At 39.8% G+C, this 24,055-nt stretch overlaps 1 protein-coding gene across 2 annotated transcripts in view; it reads left to right on the forward strand.

Annotated features, from left to right (window-relative positions):
• The window catches only part of abcc12 (ATP-binding cassette, sub-family C (CFTR/MRP), member 12), an 89,731-nt gene that overhangs the window by 55,025 nt on the left and 10,651 nt on the right, over window positions 1-24,055 (forward strand). Inside the window, exons 1-14 of one of the 2 annotated variants that reach the window (XM_055229583.1) lie at window positions 8,640-8,799; window positions 10,828-10,974; window positions 11,039-11,186; window positions 12,236-12,472; window positions 12,548-12,721; window positions 12,791-12,938; window positions 13,488-13,636; window positions 14,273-14,380; window positions 15,371-15,580; window positions 15,881-15,952; window positions 16,025-16,149; window positions 17,148-17,220; window positions 17,655-17,858; window positions 17,957-18,091. The exons of the other annotated variant lie outside the window; for it this stretch is intronic. Coding sequence (XP_055085558.1) covers window positions 8,648-8,799; window positions 10,828-10,974; window positions 11,039-11,186; window positions 12,236-12,472; window positions 12,548-12,721; window positions 12,791-12,938; window positions 13,488-13,636; window positions 14,273-14,380; window positions 15,371-15,580; window positions 15,881-15,952; window positions 16,025-16,149; window positions 17,148-17,220; window positions 17,655-17,858; window positions 17,957-18,091 — 2,082 coding nt within the window. The 5' untranslated portion in view covers window positions 8,640-8,647. Of the gene's footprint in view, window positions 1-8,639; window positions 8,800-10,827; window positions 10,975-11,038; window positions 11,187-12,235; window positions 12,473-12,547; window positions 12,722-12,790; window positions 12,939-13,487; window positions 13,637-14,272; window positions 14,381-15,370; window positions 15,581-15,880; window positions 15,953-16,024; window positions 16,150-17,147; window positions 17,221-17,654; window positions 17,859-17,956; window positions 18,092-24,055 lie in introns of those variants that run through there. 2 annotated transcript variants of the gene reach the window in all.

Here is a 24,055-nt window from a genome sequence, read left to right on the forward strand (position 1 = left end):
GTTAAATAGCCCACACTGCAGTCATTTTGTTATGCCAATTAAAATGCTCAGTTAAACTGACCCTTTAATTTCTACTAGTCATTGCCAATGCCATGAATAAAATAATCAACTGTTTTGGAATGCCATGGTATTTCATAATGTTATGCTGCAAGAGTCCTGAACAAATTCTATGATATAGACTACATATGGGTCTAACAACAGTACAGCGATCCCATTTACAGTAAATAATAGCCTAACCCAAGAACGGAAATAAAGGCACCTTAACCTAAATGCTATACCTTCAGGCAGTTCCAAATGAAGGTATATTTATTTGATTACAGATGTTCTAATTGCCCGAAAAATGCAGCAGGAATCAGTGGCAGAATGGCAATCGGGGGACACGGATGCTTTCCCAGTAGGCTGGCAGCCCATGTGAAGATGCGAGAAGGAGTGTAGCGGCTAAACTCTCTGGCAGTCGTGCGGCCTTCTCGCATCTCTCCCATCTAGCACAGACTGACTCTTCTGTGGCTCTTTGAAGTAGCCAGACTGACTCTGGGTTTCTGGGAATCTGTTCTGAGGGGGATGTTTCTTGAGGAAAGCCTAACTGACTGACCTGATATTGAGGAGCAGGGGAGCAGTGCTTATCCACTGCTGCCTTCATCTTGGCCCCAGATTGAAGAAGGCCTGCCCTGGTTCTTCTCCAAATCCTACGGCAGCGTTGGAGGTTGTGTTGAACAGAGGGCACCGCCAGATCCTTCTCCTCAGATGGAGAGTAGGGGGTGGTAACCTAGGAAGGCTTGAAAAGGGGATAGGCCGGTAGCAGAACTCATCAAGGAGTTGTGAGAATATACAATCCACGGCAAGAAGGTGCTCCAGGTAGAGTGACTGGAGGAAACAACGCAAATGTAGTGCGGTCTCCAGGTCTTGGTTTGCCTGCTTGGTTTGTCCATTAGTCTGGGGATGAAAGCCAGAAGCAAGACTCAAAAAGCCAGAAGCAAGACAGATACGCCCAAACCCTCACAGAAAGAACGCCAAACTTTTTCTGTGAATTGCGTTTCTTGGTCGGAAACTATATCCATCAAAATTCCATGGAGTCTGAACACTTGGTGAATTATTTGATCAGCAGTCTCCTTGGTGGTTGGAACATTCGGCAGGGCGACGAAATGGGCTGCTTTGGAGAACCAGTCAACTATTGTGAGAATGACTGTGTTACCTTGAGACGGAGGTAGACCAGTCCACTGCCACATGTGACCGAGGGCAGTTCAGAACAGGCAACGGTTGGAGCAGACCGGAGGGCAGTGAATGGGAGGCCTTGCCCCTGGCACACACCTGGCATGCCAAAACATAGTGTTCTAGTGACAGTGGGCCACCAGAAGTAACATCTTAGCAGAGAAAATGTTTGGTTGACCCCAGAATGGCAGGCAAATCGTGAGTAGTGGACCCATTCCAGTACCTTGGAGCGGGCAGCATCTGGAACGAAAAGGGTACCGGGAGGACCATTACCTGGATCAGGCCGAGTGCGTTGAGCCTCCCGGACCAGATCTTCAAAATTTCCCAGCGAATAGCAGCGACCACACACATAGGCAGTATGATGGGTTCTGGAGCGGGAGAAGTGCCCTCCTGGCGTCACAGACTGCGTTTCTGGGGTCCAGCAGAATTGTCTAGAGGGAGAGGTGAGTTTAGTGAGGGGAGTAACAACATGGCTAAAGTCTCTGATGAAATGTTGGTAGAAGTTAGCAAACCCAATAAACTTTTGTAACTGTTTTCTGCTGTTGGGTGTATGCCACTCCGTCATCACCTTTACTTTCTCCGGGTCGACCTTCACCTGTTCACACCCCACGATAAACCCTAAAAAACTGACCTTGTCCGCGTGGAACTCACATTTCTCCACTCCCACATAGAGCTTGTTTTCCAGGAGTCTCTCGAGGACCTGGTGTACATGGTGTTGGTGTTCCTGTGGGGTCCCAGATACACAAGAGAAAACCTCTTAAAACATCATTAATTAGAGCTTGGAAATCAGCTGGAGCGTTGCTTAATGGCTGGAGCGTTGGTTAGCAGTTTTCCAATCATGATAGGCGTTTCTAAGATCTAGCTTAGTAAAGATGGTGGCCCCGTGAAGTGGCGTGAAGTGGCGTGAAATTGGCGTCAATGAGGGGCAATGGACATTTGTTTTTAATGGTTATATTGCTGAGACCCCTAAAGTTGATGCATGGCCTTAATGTTTTGTCTTTCTTGGCAATAAAGAAAAATCCAGCCCCTAAAAGCGACGAGGATGGAGGATTATTCCAGTGGCAAGAGAGTCCCAAATATATTGCTCCATAGTCTCCCGTTCAGGTTTGGAGAGGCTATAAAGATGACTGGAGGGCAAGGGGGCACCGGGCAGGAGGTCGATGGCGCAGTTGTAAGGTCTGTGGGGAAGAAGAGACAGTGCCCGACTCTTGCTAAAGACATCCCCTAGGTCATAGTACACGCTCGGAAAGGAAGATGGCTCAGGCTTTAATGGTGGCCGACTAAAGTACAAGTTGGCTCCCCCTGCTGGAGATAGAGCAGACTGCAGGCAGTAAGGGGGTTATGAGTGACTAGCCAGGCATGACCTAGCAATATCAGAGAATTTAGCCTCAGCCCACTGGAGTGCTCATCCCCTCAATAATCCACACATGTACCGTATCTTCGCTGAGTCTTATGTAAAACAGGCTGGATGTTGTTGGAACATCCAGCAACATCAGAGGAGCATTGGAAAAGAAAGCCAGGGCAGTGGCTGGGCTGACCTGAGTATGGGTCCGGATCTGTGCCTCTTGATTCCAGGGTGCGTGATGACACAGTTGGTCCGGAGACAACATTGGCCGCAGGGGCTGAACACTGAAGAGTGAGCAAAGCGGAAACCTGGTTGGTGAGCTGAGTGACTTGTTGGGACAAGGTGTGGTTGCATTCAAGCAGAGTCCAGATATTTTGTTATTATTATATTATTGTTATTATTATTATATTTTGTTGTATTTTGTATTTTGTGTTGTCCAGAGATTATTCCGTGTTGTGAAAATGCGGTGTAGTGTTTGAGCTGGCCCTGAGTCTGATCGGTCCATGTTGGTCAGATCTTTCTGTCGTAACAACTGATGGGGGGACCAAAGATTCAGCCAGACACCGAAATGCGAACGAAAGTAGACAGAGCTGACAGTTGTGTCGTATGCAGTCATCTTGTGGTTGAGAAGAGGATGAGGGCTTTAATGCAGGGCATCCTGGACAATCCCAGACATCCCTTGCATGACATTATGTCTGCACAGAGAAGCTCACGGAGTAACAGGTTCCTCTCACTGAGCTGCAGGACAGTGCACTTTTCGAGGTCGTTTGTCCCTTCAGCTATCAGGCTGTTTAACAGAACTGCCTGATATGAACTGTGACCTCTATATGATGAGCACTTTATACTATTGTTAGTAATATTTTATTGTTTTTACAGTTATTATTGTGTGTGTTTGTGCAAGTGTGTGTTTGCTGCCGGACACCTGAATTTCTCCCTTGGAGATTAATAAAGTTTTTATCTATCTATCTATCTATCTATCTATCTGGAGCAGGTCGTGGGTCGCAGGGTCAGAGGCTGGGGTGTTCATACCGGTCGAGGCAAGCTGGATCTGAGGCATAGTTGTTTGTACTAGTTGTGGAGAGCTGGGTCAGAGGTGCAGAGTGGTTCCAAGGAGCGGGACCTAGCAAAGAATGAGAAATAATGAGCTGAGTACTGAGTTCATAAACGTAAAACTAAACAGAGCCAAGCAGAACAGTACCACGGTGGATACACGGATGATCTGGCGCTGAGTGTCGGATCCTCCATGCTTTTGTTCTCACAGGCGCAGCTTGATTGATGATGAGTTGCAGGTGTATGTGGGAGGAACCAGAATCTTTGCCCAGCTCTAGGCAAAACACAGAAGGGAGGGGGAAGGACATCACAAAAACGCAGGGCAGACTGGTATCTTGACACTGTCATACTAGTACACAATCCTAAAGTGCCCTGCTCTAGACTTGTGCTTTTTTAAGATTGCTCCATGATTAGGTAAGTGGTCTTCCTTATGTAGAACTGTTAAGCATGTGGCAGTAATTTATAATCTATGATTACACCTACTTGTGTGTAACAAGTGCCTGTTAATGTTAACTATTCACTTATAAGAGCTTCTGCATGCCTTGTTCTAAAGTGATAGCTAATCCTCATTCCCAAATGCTTGTCAAAGTACATTTAGAAGGACATTCATATGAACATCCTATCTGTAGATATGTGTAAATCATTTTAAAATGTTTCAATTGTTATGTCTTGTTTTTATACAGAATACAGGTTTTTTATTTTACAATATTTTTTATTTAAACTGTGCAAATATTTACAAAAAAAAAAATGAAACACCAATAATTTGTCCATACAAGTGCAATTATATTATGATTTCTGATTTCTTTTAATGACTTGACCCAGAATTCACTATAGTTCTACAGAACTTTGAGTTCACATCATCTGGAAGATTTGTACAAGCAAATTACTCGTACAGGTCATTGTGACTGAGGCTTAATGTGACATTTACAAATCATTAACTAACAATACTTCTAAAAAATGTTAATAATTAACTAATCTTTTACAAAAGATAAAGAAAGTCTAAAACAGAGGATAAACTTTGTATGCAGCTTATAAACCTTTTGTAAAAACTAAAGAAACATTTTTATAATTAGGTCTTTTAAAGATTCTTCCATGATGTTAATTTTTATGCAAAATCAAACTCCCTCAAGAAGCTTTTTTTCAATTTTTTGATTTTTTCTTATTTAAATTGCGCAAACATTTATAAACAAAACATGAAACACAGTCCAATTATAATGTGGAAACTGATTTCTTAATGACAAGACTCAGAATTCACTATACTACTACAAAACTCAGCATTATATTAGTTTCTCTAATTCTTTATCAAGTCCACATTTAGACAGACATATTTGTATTTGCCATGTCAAGTAGTCAAATTGAAGCTAGCTTTGAGCTATATTTAGGATTGATATTTTCCAGTGTATTATAAAACATATGAAACTTATTTTTGAGTCACATATTTCTATTTCATCAAAATAAAGTATTATTTGCAAAGCAGAAGGTCTGGTTGAGAAAAAAAGGGTGTGATTTTGTAGTTGAAATATTACAGAACAGTTAAAATAAGGTTAGAACAGTTAGGTGTGACCAAAAAAAGAGGTGAACTGTTAAAAGGAATATTACAATTTATTACAAATGATTAAAAACACATTAAAAGTCATGTCCATAATGACTTCTCAAAGCTTGATCTCGTCAGAGCTCAGGAATGCAAGGCTGGGCCTGGTTAGTACATGGATGGGAGACCGCTGGGAGAACCAGGTGCCACAGGGGGGCGCCAGTGGCAAAAAATGTTTGTTATGTCCTTAGGCAAGACACTTCGCTAACATTGCCTAGTATGAAAGTAGTGTGTGCGTGAGTCTGTTGGTGGTGGTCGGAGTGGCCAATAGCACAGATTGGCAGTCTCACTTCTGTACCATATACTTGGATTGTACTCCTGGCCAAAAGAGTTAATGGAGGGGTTATGGGCTGGATCAGAAGACAAGGTATTGGCTGCACGTCAGTAATAATACAGACACATTTGGGTTGTGGCTTGTTCTGTATTTTAACAGTGCAAAAGTGGAAGACATACAGCATATAAACCCAAATATTTACAATGTATCTGCAGATAATTATCAAGCTTGATAGTTAAAGTACTTTAATTAGAAGTTCAACATTTGATAATTCATAAATAAATATACAATTCTCAAATTAACAACAATACCCCAATACCCCCATCATTCTGGCCTGTTTTGACAGGACCAAACAGTAAACATCTCAGTAAATGAATTAGCTAGTATTCTTAGTTCATTCAGTCATTCAGTGTGTACACATTAAATAATTCACAGTAAATAATATTTACAGTACATCAGTGCAAATAAACAATATCCTTTTGCTTAAGGTGCAATGCATAAGGTCGTCACAGAAACTAGAAGGAAACAATAGCAAGCTGCACTGGTAAAACATTGAATAAACTGACTCAATATAGCCTTTAAATGCATTATGCAATATAGAAAGACTGCAATGGCCTGTAGTGGGCAACATTTTCATTTGAATGCACTATTCCAATTGACAAGTAAAACAGACAAGTAACAAGTGCAAGATGCTAGCAGACCTTTTATGCTAATGCTAATTGCTCTTAGCATAACAGAATAACAGACTCACCAATTCCACTTTGTAATCCGTTTGCAACTAGAACCGGTCTTCTGGGGTGGTAAAGTCATTTCTGTACAGCGGCCCTGTAGCGCCTCTTCCCAATTGGCTGAACCCACTCTGTGTGTGTGTCGCGTACTGTGCACATGTGAATAATGAACTGTAAAGCACTTTGGGTGTTGTGAAAGGTGCTAAATATTGATTAATGAATAAATTAATTAATTTATTTGATTAAATGGCCTAAAATAGACTGGTGGACTACAACAGTTAAAATGCTAAAAGGCTCTCAGGGAGGCAGACCTGGACGACTGAGGGATTACTTAGACATTTGCCTGGAATGTTCCACAGTGTGGCATTTAACGTAACCATCTTCATGGCAACAAGTAGATGATACATATGGCCACCTTACAGGTCAGTTCTGTGGAGAGATGACCCCACTCCCTGTAATGCATGTCTGTAATTACACATCTAATTTAATTTAATGTAATAAATCCGAGATGAAGTGCAATTTTTTAAGCAACGCTATATCATCTCCATGGAAACAAGCTGGTAGCCAGTCCTCAACCAGAAAAGTTAGATAGTGCACCTTTAAATCCAGATCCATTTTCCTATTCTTTCTATTCTATTAATTTTTTTTTTCCTCCTGTGGCTCTGTCTTTGTGCAAGTTACTGATCAACACACTCAAGTCAGTCCTGGTTTAGACCAGAATCAGACGTGACTTAGTCCCAGTTGTTCTAGTTGTCCTAGTTGTTCCTGGCCTGACATTATGAACTTATTTAACTTATTTATTAAACCAAATGCCTTAAAGGCAACACAGTGGCTCTGACCCTCTGCTCCCTGATCTCTGTTAACCCGACTCATAACATAACAAACAGACAATGAGCATTATTAGTGTTTTCTTCAAAGCCGCCAAACAGTAGCACATTATGCAGGATTTCTCCGCTGTCCTTCTCCAGCCCATAGCCACACGACATGTGAAAGTTCGGGCTGTGGCTATGAGCAGATGTTACTAAGTAAAGCTTTGAGGGTTAGGTTATTTTAATAGATCCATGGTTAGACCCACAAACATAAAGCAACATCACATTATTATGTTATCTCTGCTCCTCCACAAAGCCTGGGCAAACTTATGCATACTTCCATGTATTTTACCCATAATGCACCTGTACTTTTTCGCTGGATTTCGACCTGTCATGATAAATAGCCTAGCATATCGACTTGTCGTTCAATACATAACAGATGGAACGATAATTTTTGGCGGTCCATATTTATCATGGGTACCGTATTTTCCCAACTTTAAGTCAAACTTTTTTTCATAGTTTGGCCGGGGGTTGCGACTTATACTCAGATGCGATATGTCTTCTATCTTATATGTGAAATTTTTAAAATATATAATTTCACATCTTTGTTATTGTCACACTGACAAATGTGCAAGGGCACCCTGGGCTTGTGTACCAGTATGGCAGCCATCTACTTCCGGAGAGGTGCTTCATAGACACCAAGGATGAGGAATTCAGTGGATTTAGTCATTTGGAGTGAGATCAGGAGTAAACTTGTTAGCTTGTTTTTTATGTTTTAGTTATCTGATAAAATGTTATTATCTTACTTTAACATACCAAACAGTTTACATATGTGTTAACGGTTGATTATACATGTTACAATTCACTTGTCTGACCACTAGATGGTGCTGTTGTGTTTGGTAAATGGTCTTTAAACATCTCCTGACCTGGGTTTGGAGAAGGCTTATCCTACAGTGAGGTACTCCTGACCTGGGTCTGGAGAAGGCTTATCCTACAGCGAGGTACTCCTGACCTGGGTCTGGAGAAGGCTTATCTTACAGTGAGGTACTCCTGACCTGGGTCTGGAGAAGGTGGGGCATGAGGAGTGAGGAGGGGGTGGGGCATGATGATGTAATTATGTGCTGACATTGGTTCTTTATTAAATATTACAGCCAATATCTACAACGCTGGGTGAATTCCTTCATTTTACATGTTTAAAATCAATCAACTGTTTACTCAAATCCATAGTTTGAGCACATCATGTGATCACTGTCATGGTTTAATATATTTTCATTGTCTTCATCATTGTATTTTAAAAGACAAAAAGTCAGGCCACAGTGGGTTTTTTTTGTTTTTTGTTTTTTTGGTTTTTTGTTTTTTTCCAAAAGCATACTTTTAATAGTCTTACAAGCAAGAGAAATTCTTGTAATTTTTGTGACACACAAACTGGGCAACTGACGTTGCCTTGTTCAGCTCCAGCTGAAGTGCTGAATGCGATAGGTCCAAACTGACCAATCACAGGGCAAACATGGTGACCCCTACTGACACATATCAAGCGGGCACTTTTCACTTTAGAATTGTAGTGACCTTTAATTGGTGCAAAAGTGATAGTTTCACCATTCTTTAAAAACATACAACACTTTAATTTGTATTCTTGTTTGTATGCCTCCCAAGTCACACAACAGAGATCTGTGGACTGTAAATCCCACAGAAGACCCCAGGATGGACTACAGGGCTACACCACGCCCGGCTGGATATAGAAAATACTACCAGAGCCTCCAGACTCTCAAACCCATCCGCTTTTCTTCACCAAAGTCAGTATCTTTCTGTTTTTACAATTTTCAATTGCTCTGACACACATTGAAAATGTACATTTGCAACAGCTCACACAGAATCCCAAACAGGATTACAGTTTTCCCAAACAAAAAATGCTGTTTTACATTCAAAAGTAATCAATCATCTCCCAAAAGCCAGTTTTACCACCTAAACACAAACTTTGGCCATGTGTTTTATGTGCTCTTTCATTCATTTAACACTGCAGCTCAGAGAATCACTGCAAATGGAGACACACTTTACACACAGGAATCAGAGCTGTGTTTTGTGTCTGTCTATCTACGTCTACGCCGATATACCCAGTATGTTAAAAGTTCACATTACAGATTTGAGGAGTGGATTTTATTTTCTAAAATGCATTTATGCTGATGAAACTTGAGACATCAGAGCAGCAAATACATCAACACTGCTTTTGCTATATGTAATATATGTGCTCTGTTAAATAATTTATACAACATCTAAATGGATCTACACTGTTTGAGTATTCATACTAGGGTTGGGCAATGTCCATTTTTTATATCGTCATACGTCCCCTAATTATTCCACGATAAATGTTTTTATCATATATCCATCTAATTAAGCCAAATCTGCTCAAAATTTAAATTAAAGTTAGTTTTCGCCTTAAATATCTATTGTAACAAGTTCAATGATTTACATATGTGCAACTAATATACCTGATGCAAATTCATAAGTTTAAAAACTAAACCGAAGAGCAAACTACACATAGATGTATATAGATTTCTGGTCGAATTTGGAAAAAGTTGTGTTTTCAACTCTCAGCCTCAAATGACAGCGAATACACACATACTCATTAAAATCAAATACAGTGTGCCCCATGGTTTTGACTGCATGATCACATTATAAAAGAGAAATGGAGGTCATGTTTTATCAATCGCCCGCTGTTGATGCGCACGTGGATGTCCGATGTGTTTGAGCGAAGGAAAACACAGGGAGGGAGTATGAACTAACGAAAATAATAGAACACTTAGTAAGTTCTAACTTCTGACCTTGGTGGACTTTCCGGGGTAAATCAGCCGTTAATGATTAGCCTCCATAACAGATGATTCATTTGGCCTTGATTATTCACATGTTTCAATGACTGGTGACACATACACACTTCTGAATACTTTTCTTTTGTAAAAGCATTGTTTTTTATTCAAACTCTGACACATCTCAGCGTGTGGAATTATTAGAGTGAAGAAAAACATCACTTCTCTCTGTATTTGGGCAGTTTAAGAAGTTGGTTCACTCACCTGTGTGTCCTGTCCAAGCGCCTCCTTCACGTACTGAGTCCAGCTCCACGCGGTCCTCGTAGCTCCATACATCCTGCACAGTGCTCTAAATCCACATGTTAATAATTGATGTTCTTCTGTCTTGTAGACAGAGATGTCTGAGCCCCAGCCGTTGTGTTGACAGAAGTGCTAATGGAGTCATGATGATTTCAGATGCGCTGCGTAACGTTTTTGCTGCAGCGTTTATATGTTTTCAACTTTTGTGGATTTGTTATTTATTCAAATGAAAATATATATTTCATGGAGTAACTTATTGCCTGCAGTGTTAAATATAAACTTTGCACAGTAGAGGTTTTTTTTACTAGGTGGTATCGAAGGGGACACGTTACACTTTTTCAGTCCTGCGGTTTACGGTGTTATGGATATCGTTCAACTCATACAGTCTGTACTCAGCAAGAGGCCTTTCCTCCCTGTTTGATTCAAATGTTAAATATTGTATTGTTAGGTTTTGGGTGTTAATAAATTATAGGTTTTTGCCCTTATGTTTGAGTTTCTATTTTGAAAGTGACAATATTAGGAGGACCAGTGATCATGTATGATTCTGAATGAGAGCTGTTTCAAGTGTTCTGAGGGAGAGCCTGAGAACAGTGAGAATTGATGAAAAATGTTCCAAATGATTTGACGGCCTGTTCAGATACATGTTTGAATCAAATTATCTAACTGAAAGAAGTTTTTAAAAATGTGCTAAAACGATAATTTATTTATGTGTCAAACAAGGTCAAATCCAGAAGACAATGCCGGCTTTCTATCCTTTTCAACATTTGCCTGGATGACTCCTATTTTGTGGTCTATTTTCCGGGGGAAAATGGACTTTAATTCACTTCATATATCGCCATATGATGCATCTGATTTCAGCACAAACAGGTCAGAATGATAAATTATCATTTATATGAAGTGGCTGGAAAATTATTTTATGTCTTCGTTGTAGACTTAACAGATTATGGGAAGAGGAAGTGGCCAGAGTGGGACAAGACAAAGCATCTTTAACTCGAGTGCTGATGAGGTTTCAGAAAACCAGGCTCATCGTGTCCTCTGTTGTTGGAGCTATTGCAATGGCGGCTGCATTTCTAGGGCCAGTAAGTCACCACATATGAGATCTATGTTCAGGGTTTGTTTGTGGGTTGAAATTCAAGTAATTAAAATCCAAATAGTCATATGTATCATAGTCAAGTTTTTTTGCTTAGACATGTTTCAGCTTCTTAAAATGATAAAACTGAAAAAGTACTTGTTCTGGACACAATACGATATTGGATAAAAAAAAAAAAAAAAAGCAATTCCTAGTTGAGTTAAGTATAAAACTAGGGCAGGGCACGCTGACACCAAAAAGAATCAATAGTGATCAATTATTTTTACGCATCTTAAAACAGGTCATCTTGACTGTTTGAACATGTCAAAAAACTGGATCAAAGAAGCACACTTCAGTCTGTGAGCTGCTGCACTCACCTCTCTCTCAGCACATACACACACATTAGGGGGCAGATGGGGTGTGTCTGTACACTGGACATGAGGAAGAGCGCCCTGCTGTACAGAGCGCCCTGCTGTACAGAGCGCCCTGCTGTACAGAGCGCCCTGCTGTACAGAGCGCCCTGCTGTACAGAGCGCGTGACAGAGACTAGTCCAGGGTTTTGAACTATCCAGAAAGAGTCCGTAATTACAGAAAAATGTCCCGACTGAAAGTGAGGCTGAGAACATGATTAACCCCCAAGCTTCCTTTTAAAAAGTCATACTTAGGACCTAATACATGTCCATTTACAAAAAACAGCTGTAAAATCATCATAGATTAATATTTTTTCATACTTTTTTGACTAAATCCAAAGATCTATCTGTGCTCCAAGCAAGAATGTTTTAGTTTTTTTTTTTAATCTATACATATTTAACCTTTTAAATGCCAGTTCAGAAATTTCAATTTCACATGTAGTGTAAAAAACACTCAACCACAGGATTAGAGCCTTTTGGTATTATTTGGATTTAATTCTGTCCCAGATACACTGAGAAAATATACTCAAGTCAAAACAGCACAACACTGGGAGAATACTACATTTTGTCCTAAATAGCTCTATATTAAACTAAAATGAAAAATATTTCATGTTATATAACTTTAACTTTTGTTTAAATCTCTCCATAGGCTGTAGTGGTTTTTCAGGTCCTTCAGTACATTAGTGATCCAGAGTCTCACACATTAGCCAAAGGAATAGGTCTGGCTTTGGCGATGTTCACCGCTGAATTCAGCAAAGCTTTCTTCATATCTCTGTTGTGGGCCATCAACCTGCGCTCAGCTGTCAGACTGAAAGGGGCCTTCTCAGCACTAGCTTTCCAGAAGATCCTCTCCCTTCGAGTCAACAATGGCATTCCTATGGGAGAGGTGAACATCCTGTAACAGGATTACTGTGTAATATTACTGTGTAATAACTTTACATTAATGTTTCTCTTTCTTCAGTTGATTAATATTTTGACCAGTGATGGACACAGGCTTTTTGAAGCTGGCACATATGGGAGCTTTTTACTGGCCTCCCCTGTCATGTATATTGCATGTATTGTGTATGCCTGTTATGTGTTGGGCCCTACTGCTCTTGCTGGTGTCTTCATCTACATACTCATCATACCTTTACAGGTGGGTACATAAATATTTTAAAGGATAAGCTGAGCTGTTAAAGATTATTATTATAATTATTCCTTGCAGATTTTTATGGGCAAAATAATTGTAAAATTCAGATTTCATGCCATTAAGTCAACTGACAGTCGAGTTCGCAAAATGAATGAGATACTGAATAGCATCAAACTAGTCAAGATGTACGCCTGGGAAGAAAGCTTTGAGAAGAAAGTGGCAGGTATATTTTTAATATTTTTATGAGACATATTCTTGTTCTCACTGATAAACCATCACACAGGGTTATTATCATTATTTAAATGATTTTCATTGTAATCCTTGTTATCGATATTGTGATAATAGAAATGAGTCAATTGCCGTCTACAAAATTACAGAACTGATTTTCTGAACGTCAACACAACACAAGCTCACCCTGTTGGACAATGTCCCCAGGCACGGATCTTTTCTGTTTCCACTTAGCACCTTCCCCAAGTCTCAGCCCTGTACTCACATGCAGTTCTTTGAAAAATGTAGACTTTGGGTCATACACATAAGGGTTCTGAATAAAAGTCAGTTCCATGGTTTTGAATAGGAAGGATAGAGTCATTTAGATCCATAAGTTTACAATGAACAAACCAAAAACAATGATCTGCTTATGTGATAGTTACTCAGTACAAGGCAAAAGCGTAATGTGTTTTCATTAACTTAATAACCATTTAAGTCATTGTTATGTGGAAAAATTATGGTAAGTCTTTTTTAAAATACTGAATATCTGATATTTCTGTTCTAGGTATCAGGAAGAAAGAAATGAGAAATATTAGACATTCCAGATATTTTGAGATTGCCAATATCAACATCATTACTATTTGGCCTGTCATTGTTACTGTGATCACTTTTTTGGTGCACACTGCTTTTGGCTTACCCTTGAATCCTGCTAATGTAAGTGACCCATTGTCTTTCCAAGGCCTACAGTGTAGTTTATGACACTATACTACAAACATGTACACGTAAAGTATAATGCTGACTTGCTGTATTCCCATTCTGCTAGATATAGGCTTAGTTTAGCAAAATTTCAGGAATTTTCAAATTAAAAGGGAATTAATCCTTTGTCTCATTAGTATGAGTGAGCACAGAAACATCACAACCTTAAATTATGCAAATAAACTGACATATTTGTGTTTTCACAATAATAGTCAATAATAATAGTCATTAGACAAAACTTTAAAGAGCATCTACCTTCAGACAATGTGGTTTACAAGATACACAAGGCTACAAGGTAATCCCCCACTTAATGTATAAGTGGGGGATTATATAATAGAAAACAAACAAACAAACAAACAAAAAATCATGTTAAATTGTTCAGTTAGGCAAGACATGGTTCTAGGAAAGATGGACATTTTGCAGAAAAACAAACAAAAAAAAAACAAAAAACTTTTAGATCATTCTTTTTATTTTTTGAAAATTCCTAAAATATCCAAGCTAATGTTCCCATGAGGAATTTTATGGAAATTATTAGAAACTTTATGGGAAGAGAACATTTACTACATTGTAACAAAAATATTTTTCCCTCACCAGGCATTTACCACCATTGCCATATTCAATGCACTGAGGATCAGTCTTACTGTAACACCCATCACTGTTCGAGCTCTTGCTGCTGCTGCTGTTTCAGTTGGACGCCTCCAGGTAATCTCTTCTGCCCTCATGAAAAGTTATTAATGTTGAAGTTCTATAATTGTTAATCTTTATTCAATCAGTTGAGGCAAAAACTGAACCTGACTGTATATTGTTGACCATTTCTCAGTGATACTTGAACGCAGTCATTTCATCATGTTTTTGTCCTTTGGTAAATTGATTTGTCCGTAAAATGAAGTCTCCACTACCTGCTTGTTTCTATTTTTCAAGGTATCTTTGAGCAACACAAACACATGTCATTGAACAAATCTAGAATAAAGTATGATTATAATGTGGAACATTCCAGACAAAGCAATAATATTTGTATGGAGACAAGCAGAATCCATCGACAGCAAAATTACATAGTGCATAGGGCTAAGTTGAAAACTTTTAACGTGTAATGTGTGAGTTTCGTGTGCAGAAAGAAAATATTTTAGACATATACAAATTGTTTTGAGCAAGCAAAGGTAAAATTATTCACACATATTGTTATAGATAAATCAAATTGCAATAATAATAGCCCCATATTTAAGTCCACAAATTAGTTTCAGTTTAAGTGGCTGGGTTTTGAGCACCCTCGCCTCAGCAAGACGATCCCAGGTTCAACTATCAGGTTGATACAGTGATTTTGCAAGTTCTCCTTGTGTCTGGGTACTGGGCACTTCAGTTTTTAACCTAACCTATAAACACAGACAAAATGACAGGTGGCACAGTGGTCAGGAGGGAGAATTACAGAGAAGGAACACATCACTAATCAGAGTACAGTATTCTGTTGGTTAGTTTGTTTCTTACCTGTAGTTTCTCTGCTGGGTCACTTCTGACTCCACCTGGCAATCTGGAAATAGGGTAGGTGAGGATTTAACAGATCTTGATTCCTTAAAAGTAGAAAGTTTATAAAATGCATATGATCAGGGTTAGATTGTATTTTTACACTACTACTTATCACACTTTTACCATTAATAAATTACAAATTGAAGAATTGCAGTTGCTATTCTGTTACAGAAAATACTGCGTCTCAAGAATCCAGAACCATATCTGATAAGAGGTAAGGACGAAGACTTGGCTGTAGTCCTGGAGAATGCCACACTCTCTTGGGCCAGACCAGATGAAGAGACAAAACCCAAGACTCAGACAGAAGAGAAGGAGAGACTTTCAGAACCCCAGCTGGAAGTCAAGCCCACTTTGAAGAACATCTCCTTCACATTACCAAAGGTGCACACCTGTTAAAAAAGTATTTCTTGTGTTTCATTGTCAACCAAACGTGCAGTGAACTTGAGTTGAATGTTGTATTCAGAAGATGGTTCAATTGGATTATCCTGCTTTAGGGTAATTGTGTCAGTGATATATAGCTGTTTCTATATGATGAATTATTATATTTTCTGTAGCAATACACGGTACTTCAAATTTTATACTATGAGAGGTCTAACTTGAAGTATTTTTTTTTATTATTACTTTATTTAGTTCAGTTTAGTTAGTTGGTAATATTTTAAATCACTGTGTTCTCTCCTGAAGGGTAAACTTCTTGGAGTTTGTGGGAACGTTGGGAGTGGTAAATCGTCTCTCATTGCGGCCATTTTAGAACAGGTATGATCTGTATGTGAAATATGATCTGATCTTCACAGTCTAAACTATTTATTTGGCCTGTTTTTGTTTTAGATGTACCTTCAGCAGGGGTCAGTTGCAGCCAGTGGGATCTTTGCCTATGTTGCTCAGCAAGCCTGGATATTCCATGGGACTGTCCAAGAAAATATTCTGATGGGTGAACGCTTTGAGCAGCACAAGTACATTTGAATATGATATATTTTAGATTTCTGACATACCGTGTTGTAGTAGATACTAGATAGGTCCTGTTAGAAACTTAGCCCAAAAAAATTTTAGAAGGTTTGGAGGGCCTGCTTAGCTTCTTTTATTCTTATTACTCCTCACACATATTCAGTATAAGTGGTGCTAGGCAACTACTGGTACTCTATATTCAATACAGAGTGTCATTTTGGTGTCTGAGAGCTAGAGGGTTTTGCGCAGTATCTTTGCTGTTCCTAGTACTGCACTTTTCTGGACTGAGATGTCTGTTGTTTTTCCTGGGATCTGCTCTAGCCACTCCTTCAGTTTAAGGGTCACTGCCCCGAGTGCTGTGGGCACCACTGATGCCTTCACCTTCCAGGCCTTCTCCAGCTCTTCTTTGAGCCTCTAGTATTTCTCTAATTTCTCATGTTCCTTTTTTCTGATGTTCCCATCACTTGGTACTGCAATGTCCACCGCAACAGCTTTGCTCTGTTGTTTATCCACCACCACAAGGTCCGGTTGGTTCGCCATCACCATTCTGTCAGTCTGTACCTGGAAGTCCCATAGGATCTTGGCTCGATCATTCTCCACTACCTTTGGAGGTGTTTCCCCTCTTGGCCTTGGAGGCTCCAGTCCGTACTCTGCACAGATGTTTCTATAAACTATGCCCACCACTTAGTTATGCTGCTCCATGTATGCTTTGCCTGCCAGCATCTTACACCCTGCAGTTATGTGCTGGATTGTCTTATGGGCCTCTGTGCACAGCCTACACCTTGGGTCTTGTAGATCTGGGCCTTTTGCTGCTCTAGTACTCAGCCATCCTGTCTGCACAGGAGTGCATGTGAAAGTCAGATGACTTACCAGTTGAGATAACCAGTGAGCCATATACATATATATACGTGTGTATATATATATATATATATATATATATATATATATATATATATATATACAGGCTAAAATGATAACCCCTGTTCCAATTTTTTGTTGTTTACAGATATGAAAAAGTCCTGGATGTTTGTAGTCTCCGTGCTGACTTGAAGATTCTCCCGTATGGGGATCAAACTGAGGTATGGGTCCCATTCATATGCCCCCATGGTTTCTTTCTTTATATATTAATTACTCTTTAAAACACTACTAGTGGATAGATAGAGAGGCTATTATTGACACAGGGCCGAGTTTGAGGCACAGCAGATCTAGAGTCAGAATTTGTTAAACCAAAACATTCCACTCCCTTCAGAAGTAATCCACCAGTTTTCTGCACTTGTGCTGAAGAAAAGACTGGTAACACATCACATTCTTTTGATTGAGTTACTTAATTCAACTTTGAAAATACTGTCAAACAAATTTATTTCAGACAATACATTAAGAATTAATATTCTTTTGACTGGACAGTCTCAATGACTCGCAGTTATATTGTACAAAATTTGACATACTTTTTTTTTTTTTGACCAATGTTAGTTTTTATATTAACATAAAATAAAATGCACATTTCTGCTAACAGATAGGAGAGAGAGGGCTGAACTTGTCAGGAGGGCAGAAGCAGAGGATCAGTTTGGCCAGAGCGGTCTACTCCAACAGAGACATTGTACTTCTGGATGATCCTCTGTCAGCTGTTGATGCCCATGTGGGGAAACACATCTTTGAAGAATGCATCAAGAAGGAGCTCCATGGAAAGTCTGTCATACTGATTACACACCAACTACAGGTACTTCAAGGCTTATAAAAAGAAATACTGATATGTACAATGTCTACATGTTTGGTTTGTTTACGTGTCATATTGATTCTGTGCTCTCCATTGATCAGTATCTGGAGTTTTGTGATAGCATTTTGCTGCTGGAGGATGGAGAGATAGTTGAAAGTGGGCATCACCAGGAGCTGATGGGATTTAACAAGCGCTACGCTCAGCTCATTAGCAACTACCAAATGCAGCAGTCCCAAGTAAGACAATTTACAATGAAACATACAAGTAAATCTGTAACAGTTATAATATCTACAGCTTAATTAGTTTAATAAAACATGTGCAAAGACTTAATTCATATTGAAAAATAGATCAGTGCATTTATTTTATGCTAATTAGTAGCTAACTTACTAGTTAAGCTTAGCCCGCTGCCTAATTAATGCCTTAGATTTTTGTTTACTTTAGTTTAAGATCCCCATTAGGTACTGAAATATCAGTAGCTATTCTTCCTGGGGTCTTCTCAAATTAATTACTGTACATACATTTTTAAGTATATGATTTATTGTCTGGGGGATCAAAGATACAGACTCAGGGTAAAAAGTTGAACAGAGTTTATTTACACTAAATGTAAATGTAGATTGATGGAGGAGATAACAGAGAGTGGGGTCGTAGGCTGTTATCTTCGAGCCTGTCGTAGGTAGCGGGGTCAGATACTGGTGTGTTAGTACCGGTCGAGGAGAGCTGGGTCAGAGGCAGAGGTGCAGGGTAGTTTCAAGGAGCGGGATCTGGCGAAAAATGAGAGAAGCCAGCTGAGTACTGGAATCATACGCACGAAAACTAGACTGAGCCAAGTGGAACCATGGGGGATACACGAACGATCTGGCGATGTGTGTCGGATCCTCGGTCCCTTAGTGCTCCACAGGTTCAGGCTTGATTGCTCATGGGCTGCAGGTGTGTAGTGGGTGATGCTAGAGTCTCCATCCAGCTCGCGGCACAGACACAGAAGTGAGGAGCACAGAAGACACATGATTTATATGACTGGTCCATGTTAATTTAGAGTCTGCTATTACACCCAATAATTTTGTTTCTTCTACTTATTCAGTTATTGTTGCTCCCGATGTTAAGTCTAATTTTGCTATTGTTTTTAAGATGTATTGTGAACCAATTAACAGTTGTTTTTTTTCAGCATTGATTACGTATTTATTGTCTTGAGTCCACTGTATTACCACTGTCAAGTCCTCATTTAAGATGTTAATAAGTTGGCCTTCTGTGGGTGCAGATGCATATAAAGTGATGTCATCTGCACATACAGTTGAAACAAGAAGTTTGCATGCACTATATAAAAAGACACAGACGCTATTTTTTCAAACTAAACTCCTGTTTTAGGTCAATTAGGATTACCAAAATTATTTCTATTTGCTAAATGCCAGAATAATGAGAGAAGGATTTTTAAGACAATTTTTCATTACTTTCTTCAAAATCAGAAGTTTACATACAGAAAGATTACTTATATTTAAACAATGTGGGAAAACCCAGATGATGATGTCATGTCTTTTGAAGCTTCTGATTGGTTTATTGACAAGATTTGACTTAATTAGAGACACACCTGTGGATATATGTGAATGCACACCTGAAACACAAGCTTCTTTGTGTGACATCATGAAAAAGTCAAAACAAATCAGCCAAGATATCAGGAAGATAATTGTGGACTTGCACAAGTCTGGTTCATCCATGGGATGGATGAAGGTGCCACATCTGTTCAAACAATTATAAAGACGTATAAACACCATGGGAATGTCCATCCATCATACCACTTAGGAAGGAGATGGGATCTGTGTCCCAGAGATGAATGTGGTGTGGTCTAAAATGTGCATGTCAACCCAAAAACAAAAGCAGAAGTTGCTGGCTGAAGATGGTAAGAGTCTATCATTATCCACAGTGAAACAAGTACTTTACCGACATGGACTGAAAGGCCACTCTGCCAGGAAGAAGCCATTACTCCAAAAGAAACAAACAAAACAGATTACATTTTGCCAATGCACACAAGGATGAAGACCTTATTTTTTGGCCTTACTTTGACCTTATTTTTCAGGCCTATGGCCTGACAAAACTAAAATTGATCTGTTTAGCTATAATAAGCATTGTTATGTTTGGAGAAAAAGGGGGAAGCTTGCAGCATGAGGATACCATCCCAACTGTGAAATACGGGGGTGGCAGCATCATGTTGTGGGGTTATTTTGCTGCAGGAAGGACTGGTGCACTTTACTAAATAGATGGCATCATCAGGAAAGAACATGTGGAAATACTGAAACAACATCTCAAGACATCAACCAGGAAGTTAAAGCTTGGGTCTTTTAAATGGACAATGATCCGATGCAAACTGCCAAACTGGTTACAAAGTGGCTTAAGTCAGTTACCAAACTCCAAAGTGTTTTGGAGTGACCATCACAAAGCCCTGATTTCAATCCTATTGAAAATTTATGGGCTGTGAAAAGGCCTGTGCAAGGGGACCTACAAACTTGGCTCAGTTACACCAGTCCTGTTAGGAGGAATGGCAACAATGCCAACAATTTAGAGAAGCTTGGGGAAGGATATCCAAAACTTTTGACCCAAGTCATACAGTTTAAAGGCGATGGTGCCAAATCCTAATAAAATGTATGTAAACGTCCTTCCCTGTGGGAGGAGCGGGTGCTGAGCAAAGCCAAGTGTCTCCTGGCTCAGCCCCTCCATCCTCTGGCTCCTGACTTTATCATGATGCCTTCAGGGCGTCGGTTTTATGCTCTGATACGGAAAACAAATCGCTTTTCAAATTCTTTTGGGCCCTCAGCTATTAAATTGCAAAATTCTAAGGGTAGTGTTTCTTGAAGTTTTGCACTGTATTATGTATATTGTTCTTATATTGTGCTTTGAGTTCCACTCGTGGATTGTAATGGATTGACGCACTGCATGTGTTTGTGTGCATGTTAGAAGTGAGAACTGCGCTGAGAATGCTGCAAATGAATTGCCCTCTGGGATCAATCAATCTGAATCTGAATCTGAATCATCTGACTTTGAAGGAAGTCATGAAAAATTGTCTAAAAAAAAATCATCCTCTCATTATTCTGGAATTTAGCGAATAGGAATAATTTTGGTCATCTTAATTGACCTAAAACAGGAAAAATGTAGTCTGATTTCATGTCAGACAGTGAGAAAAAAAGCATATGTGTCCTTTTGTATCGTGTATGTAAACTTCTGGTTCCAACTGTATAGCCATGTTTGCATGTTTCAGTATAAATGAAAAGTATTTAGTAAATATAGAAACACAAAAGGGGCCCAAGGCAACTGCTCGGCGGCACTTTAGAGTCCTAATTACCTGAATAACTTTCAGTGAATTTGAAAGCAAATATATAGCAGTTAAATTTATTTAATCAAATACTGTGGTCTAAAATATCAAAGGCTGCACCCAGATCTAAGAATATGGTGTCTATAAGATTTTTATAATCAATTTTTTGTAGCCAGTAATCTGTGATCTGAGTGAGTGCTATTGTCGTGGAGTGACCCATTTCAGAATATTTTTGAATTTGATCATGCCACCTTTGCCACCATGATTTTACTTAACACGGGTAATAAAACAACAAAACAACAGGAAAAATCAGACAAAACAAGAAAAATCGGCCAGGCGAGGAGGAGGAAGACCAGATGAGGAGGAGGAGAGCCGGGCGAGGAGGAGGAGAGCCAGGCGAGGAGGAGGGCCAGGCGGGGAGGAGGAGAGGGTCCAGCTGTCATCGGGGCATCTGAAAGAGTTACACTCCACAGGGGGAGTGGGACAGGGGACAACATGTGAATAGCATTGCTGATGAGAAAATAGGACAAAGCAGAGGATAGTGCTCAGGTTGCCATACTTCCCCCAGCTAGTTATCTCCTACTGCAGCCTATCTTATCCCGGGTTTTAATGTCCCTAACTCCCTCACTAAGTAACCTGGTCATACGCTATACCGAAGAGGAAGGTTTTAAGCCTGGTCTTAAATACAGAGGCTGTGGGGGCCTGTTTAACATCAGCAGGGAGTTGATTCCATAGCACAGGAGCTTGGTAACTGAATGCTCTCCCTCCCACTGTACTTTTGGACACTCTAGGAACCACTAATAGTCCTGCATTCTGAGAGCGGAGTGCTCTGTTTGGCTGGTACGGGACAATAGCATCTTGCAGATAGGATGGGGCCATACCGTTTAGGGCTTTGTATGTCAGGAGGAGGACTTTGAATTTGATTCTAAGCTCGACAGGAAGCCAGTGCAGATATTTTAGTACAGGACTGATGTGGTCTCTTCTTTTAGTTCCTGTTAGGACTCTGGCCGTTGCATTTTGGACCAACTGGAGGCTCCTTATAGTACTTTTGGGGCAGGCTGCGAGCAGAGAATTACAGTAATCAAGTCTGGAAGTAACAAATGCATGGATGAGTTTTTCAGCATCGTTTTTAGGTAAAATATTTCTAATTTTAGTTATATTTCGCAGGTGAAAGTATGCGGTTTTACAAGCTAGGTTTATATGGGCTGTGAATGAGAGATTTTGATCAAATAGGACTCCAAGATTTTTTACAGTAGGGCTAGAAGCTATACTCACATTGTCGAGTGAGATTATCTGGTCCGACAGAGAATCTCTTTGACCTTTGGGACCAACGACAATGACCTCTGTTTTTTCAGGATTTAAGAGCAGGTAATTCAAGGTCATCCAGGTTTTGATGTCCTTCACACAGGCACTGAGTTTATCTATTTGATCAGTCTGATTTGGTTTCATTGATAAGTACAGCTGAATGTCATCAGCATAGCAGTGAAAATTAATGCCATGTTTTCTGATAATGTTACCCAATGGCAACATATACAGAGTAAATAGGATTGGACCAAGCACAGATCCTTGTGGAACACCACAGGCTACTTTAGAACAATTCATGTGGATAATATTAGTAATGCTCTCTCCAAAGATTTTCCATCCAATATTGTTTAAAACAATACATCCACTTCACAACCCACTGCAAAGGACATGTTCTGGACTTAGTGTCCTGTTCTGGTGTTACTCCCACTGAATGCAAAAGCAGTACACGCCCTTCACTGACCACCTGCTTATCACTTTCAATGTCATGTCATTATCCAAACTTTCCCTCCTTCATTATGCTCCATTGCATTCCGCAAAAATTAAGGACATTAACATCAATGCTTTCTCATCTGGCATTAACAACTTCGCCCCCAGAGATGCCAACACCCCACCTGATGATCTGGTCGTTCTTTATAACAACTATCTCCATACCCTTCTGAACACCCACACTCCACTCCAGATCTGTGTCTCTCCTGCTCTGCACCCTGGTCCACACCCACTCCCCGACAACTCAAAGCCAAAGGACAACAACTTGAATGACTATACAAAACAAAACTGGAATAACAATACACAAAGAACCACATAATGCTTTACAAGGACACAATTTCCACTTCTAAATCCTCCTAGTACTCTGACCTGACTAAGTCTCTTTTTTCCCTTCTCTTTAACATAACCAAACAGATCGATAAATCGTGTCTTCCCTCACTTGCCCCCTTTATTACTTATATTATTCACTCCTCCCTGACCTCTGGAACTGTTCCCTCATCACTCAAATCTACAGCCATCACTATTATTCTGAAAAAACCCGGCTTGAGCCCTAACAATTTCAACAACATTCACCCTATTTCTAACTTACCCTTCTGCTCTAATATTCTCGAAAAGACCGTTACCTCTGATCACTAACAATATCTGTGACTATTATATCATGTTTTCATTGAAATTCACAGCTGAAAATCAGTAATGAGCTCCTCATAGCTTCTGACTCTGGCCTTCTCCTATCCTGAACCTCATTGATTAACAACAGCCTTTGACACCATCTCACACACCACTCTCATTCACTAGTCTATCTCACATTCCTCTCTCCTGGTTCACTTTACATCTCTGTAATTACAATCAATTCATTCAACTTAAATCTCACAGATTTCACTCCTTTGCTGTCTCCACTGGTGTGCCCCGGGGCTCTATCCTCTGTCATAAAGACTGACAGGACGACCAAAGACTCAGACTCGGGTAAAAGTTTGAACAAAGTTTATTGACAGGCACGGAAATGTGAATGAAGGTAGGGAGAGCAGACAGTGGAGAGCGGTGTCATATGCAGTAGTCTTGGAGCAGGTCATGGGTCACAGGGTCAGAGGCTGGGGTGTTCGTACCGGTTAAG

Source organism: Periophthalmus magnuspinnatus, chromosome 3 (assembly GCF_009829125.3).
Source record: "Periophthalmus magnuspinnatus isolate fPerMag1 chromosome 3, fPerMag1.2.pri, whole genome shotgun sequence".
Taxonomy (NCBI): Eukaryota; Metazoa; Chordata; class Actinopteri; order Gobiiformes; family Gobiidae; genus Periophthalmus; species Periophthalmus magnuspinnatus.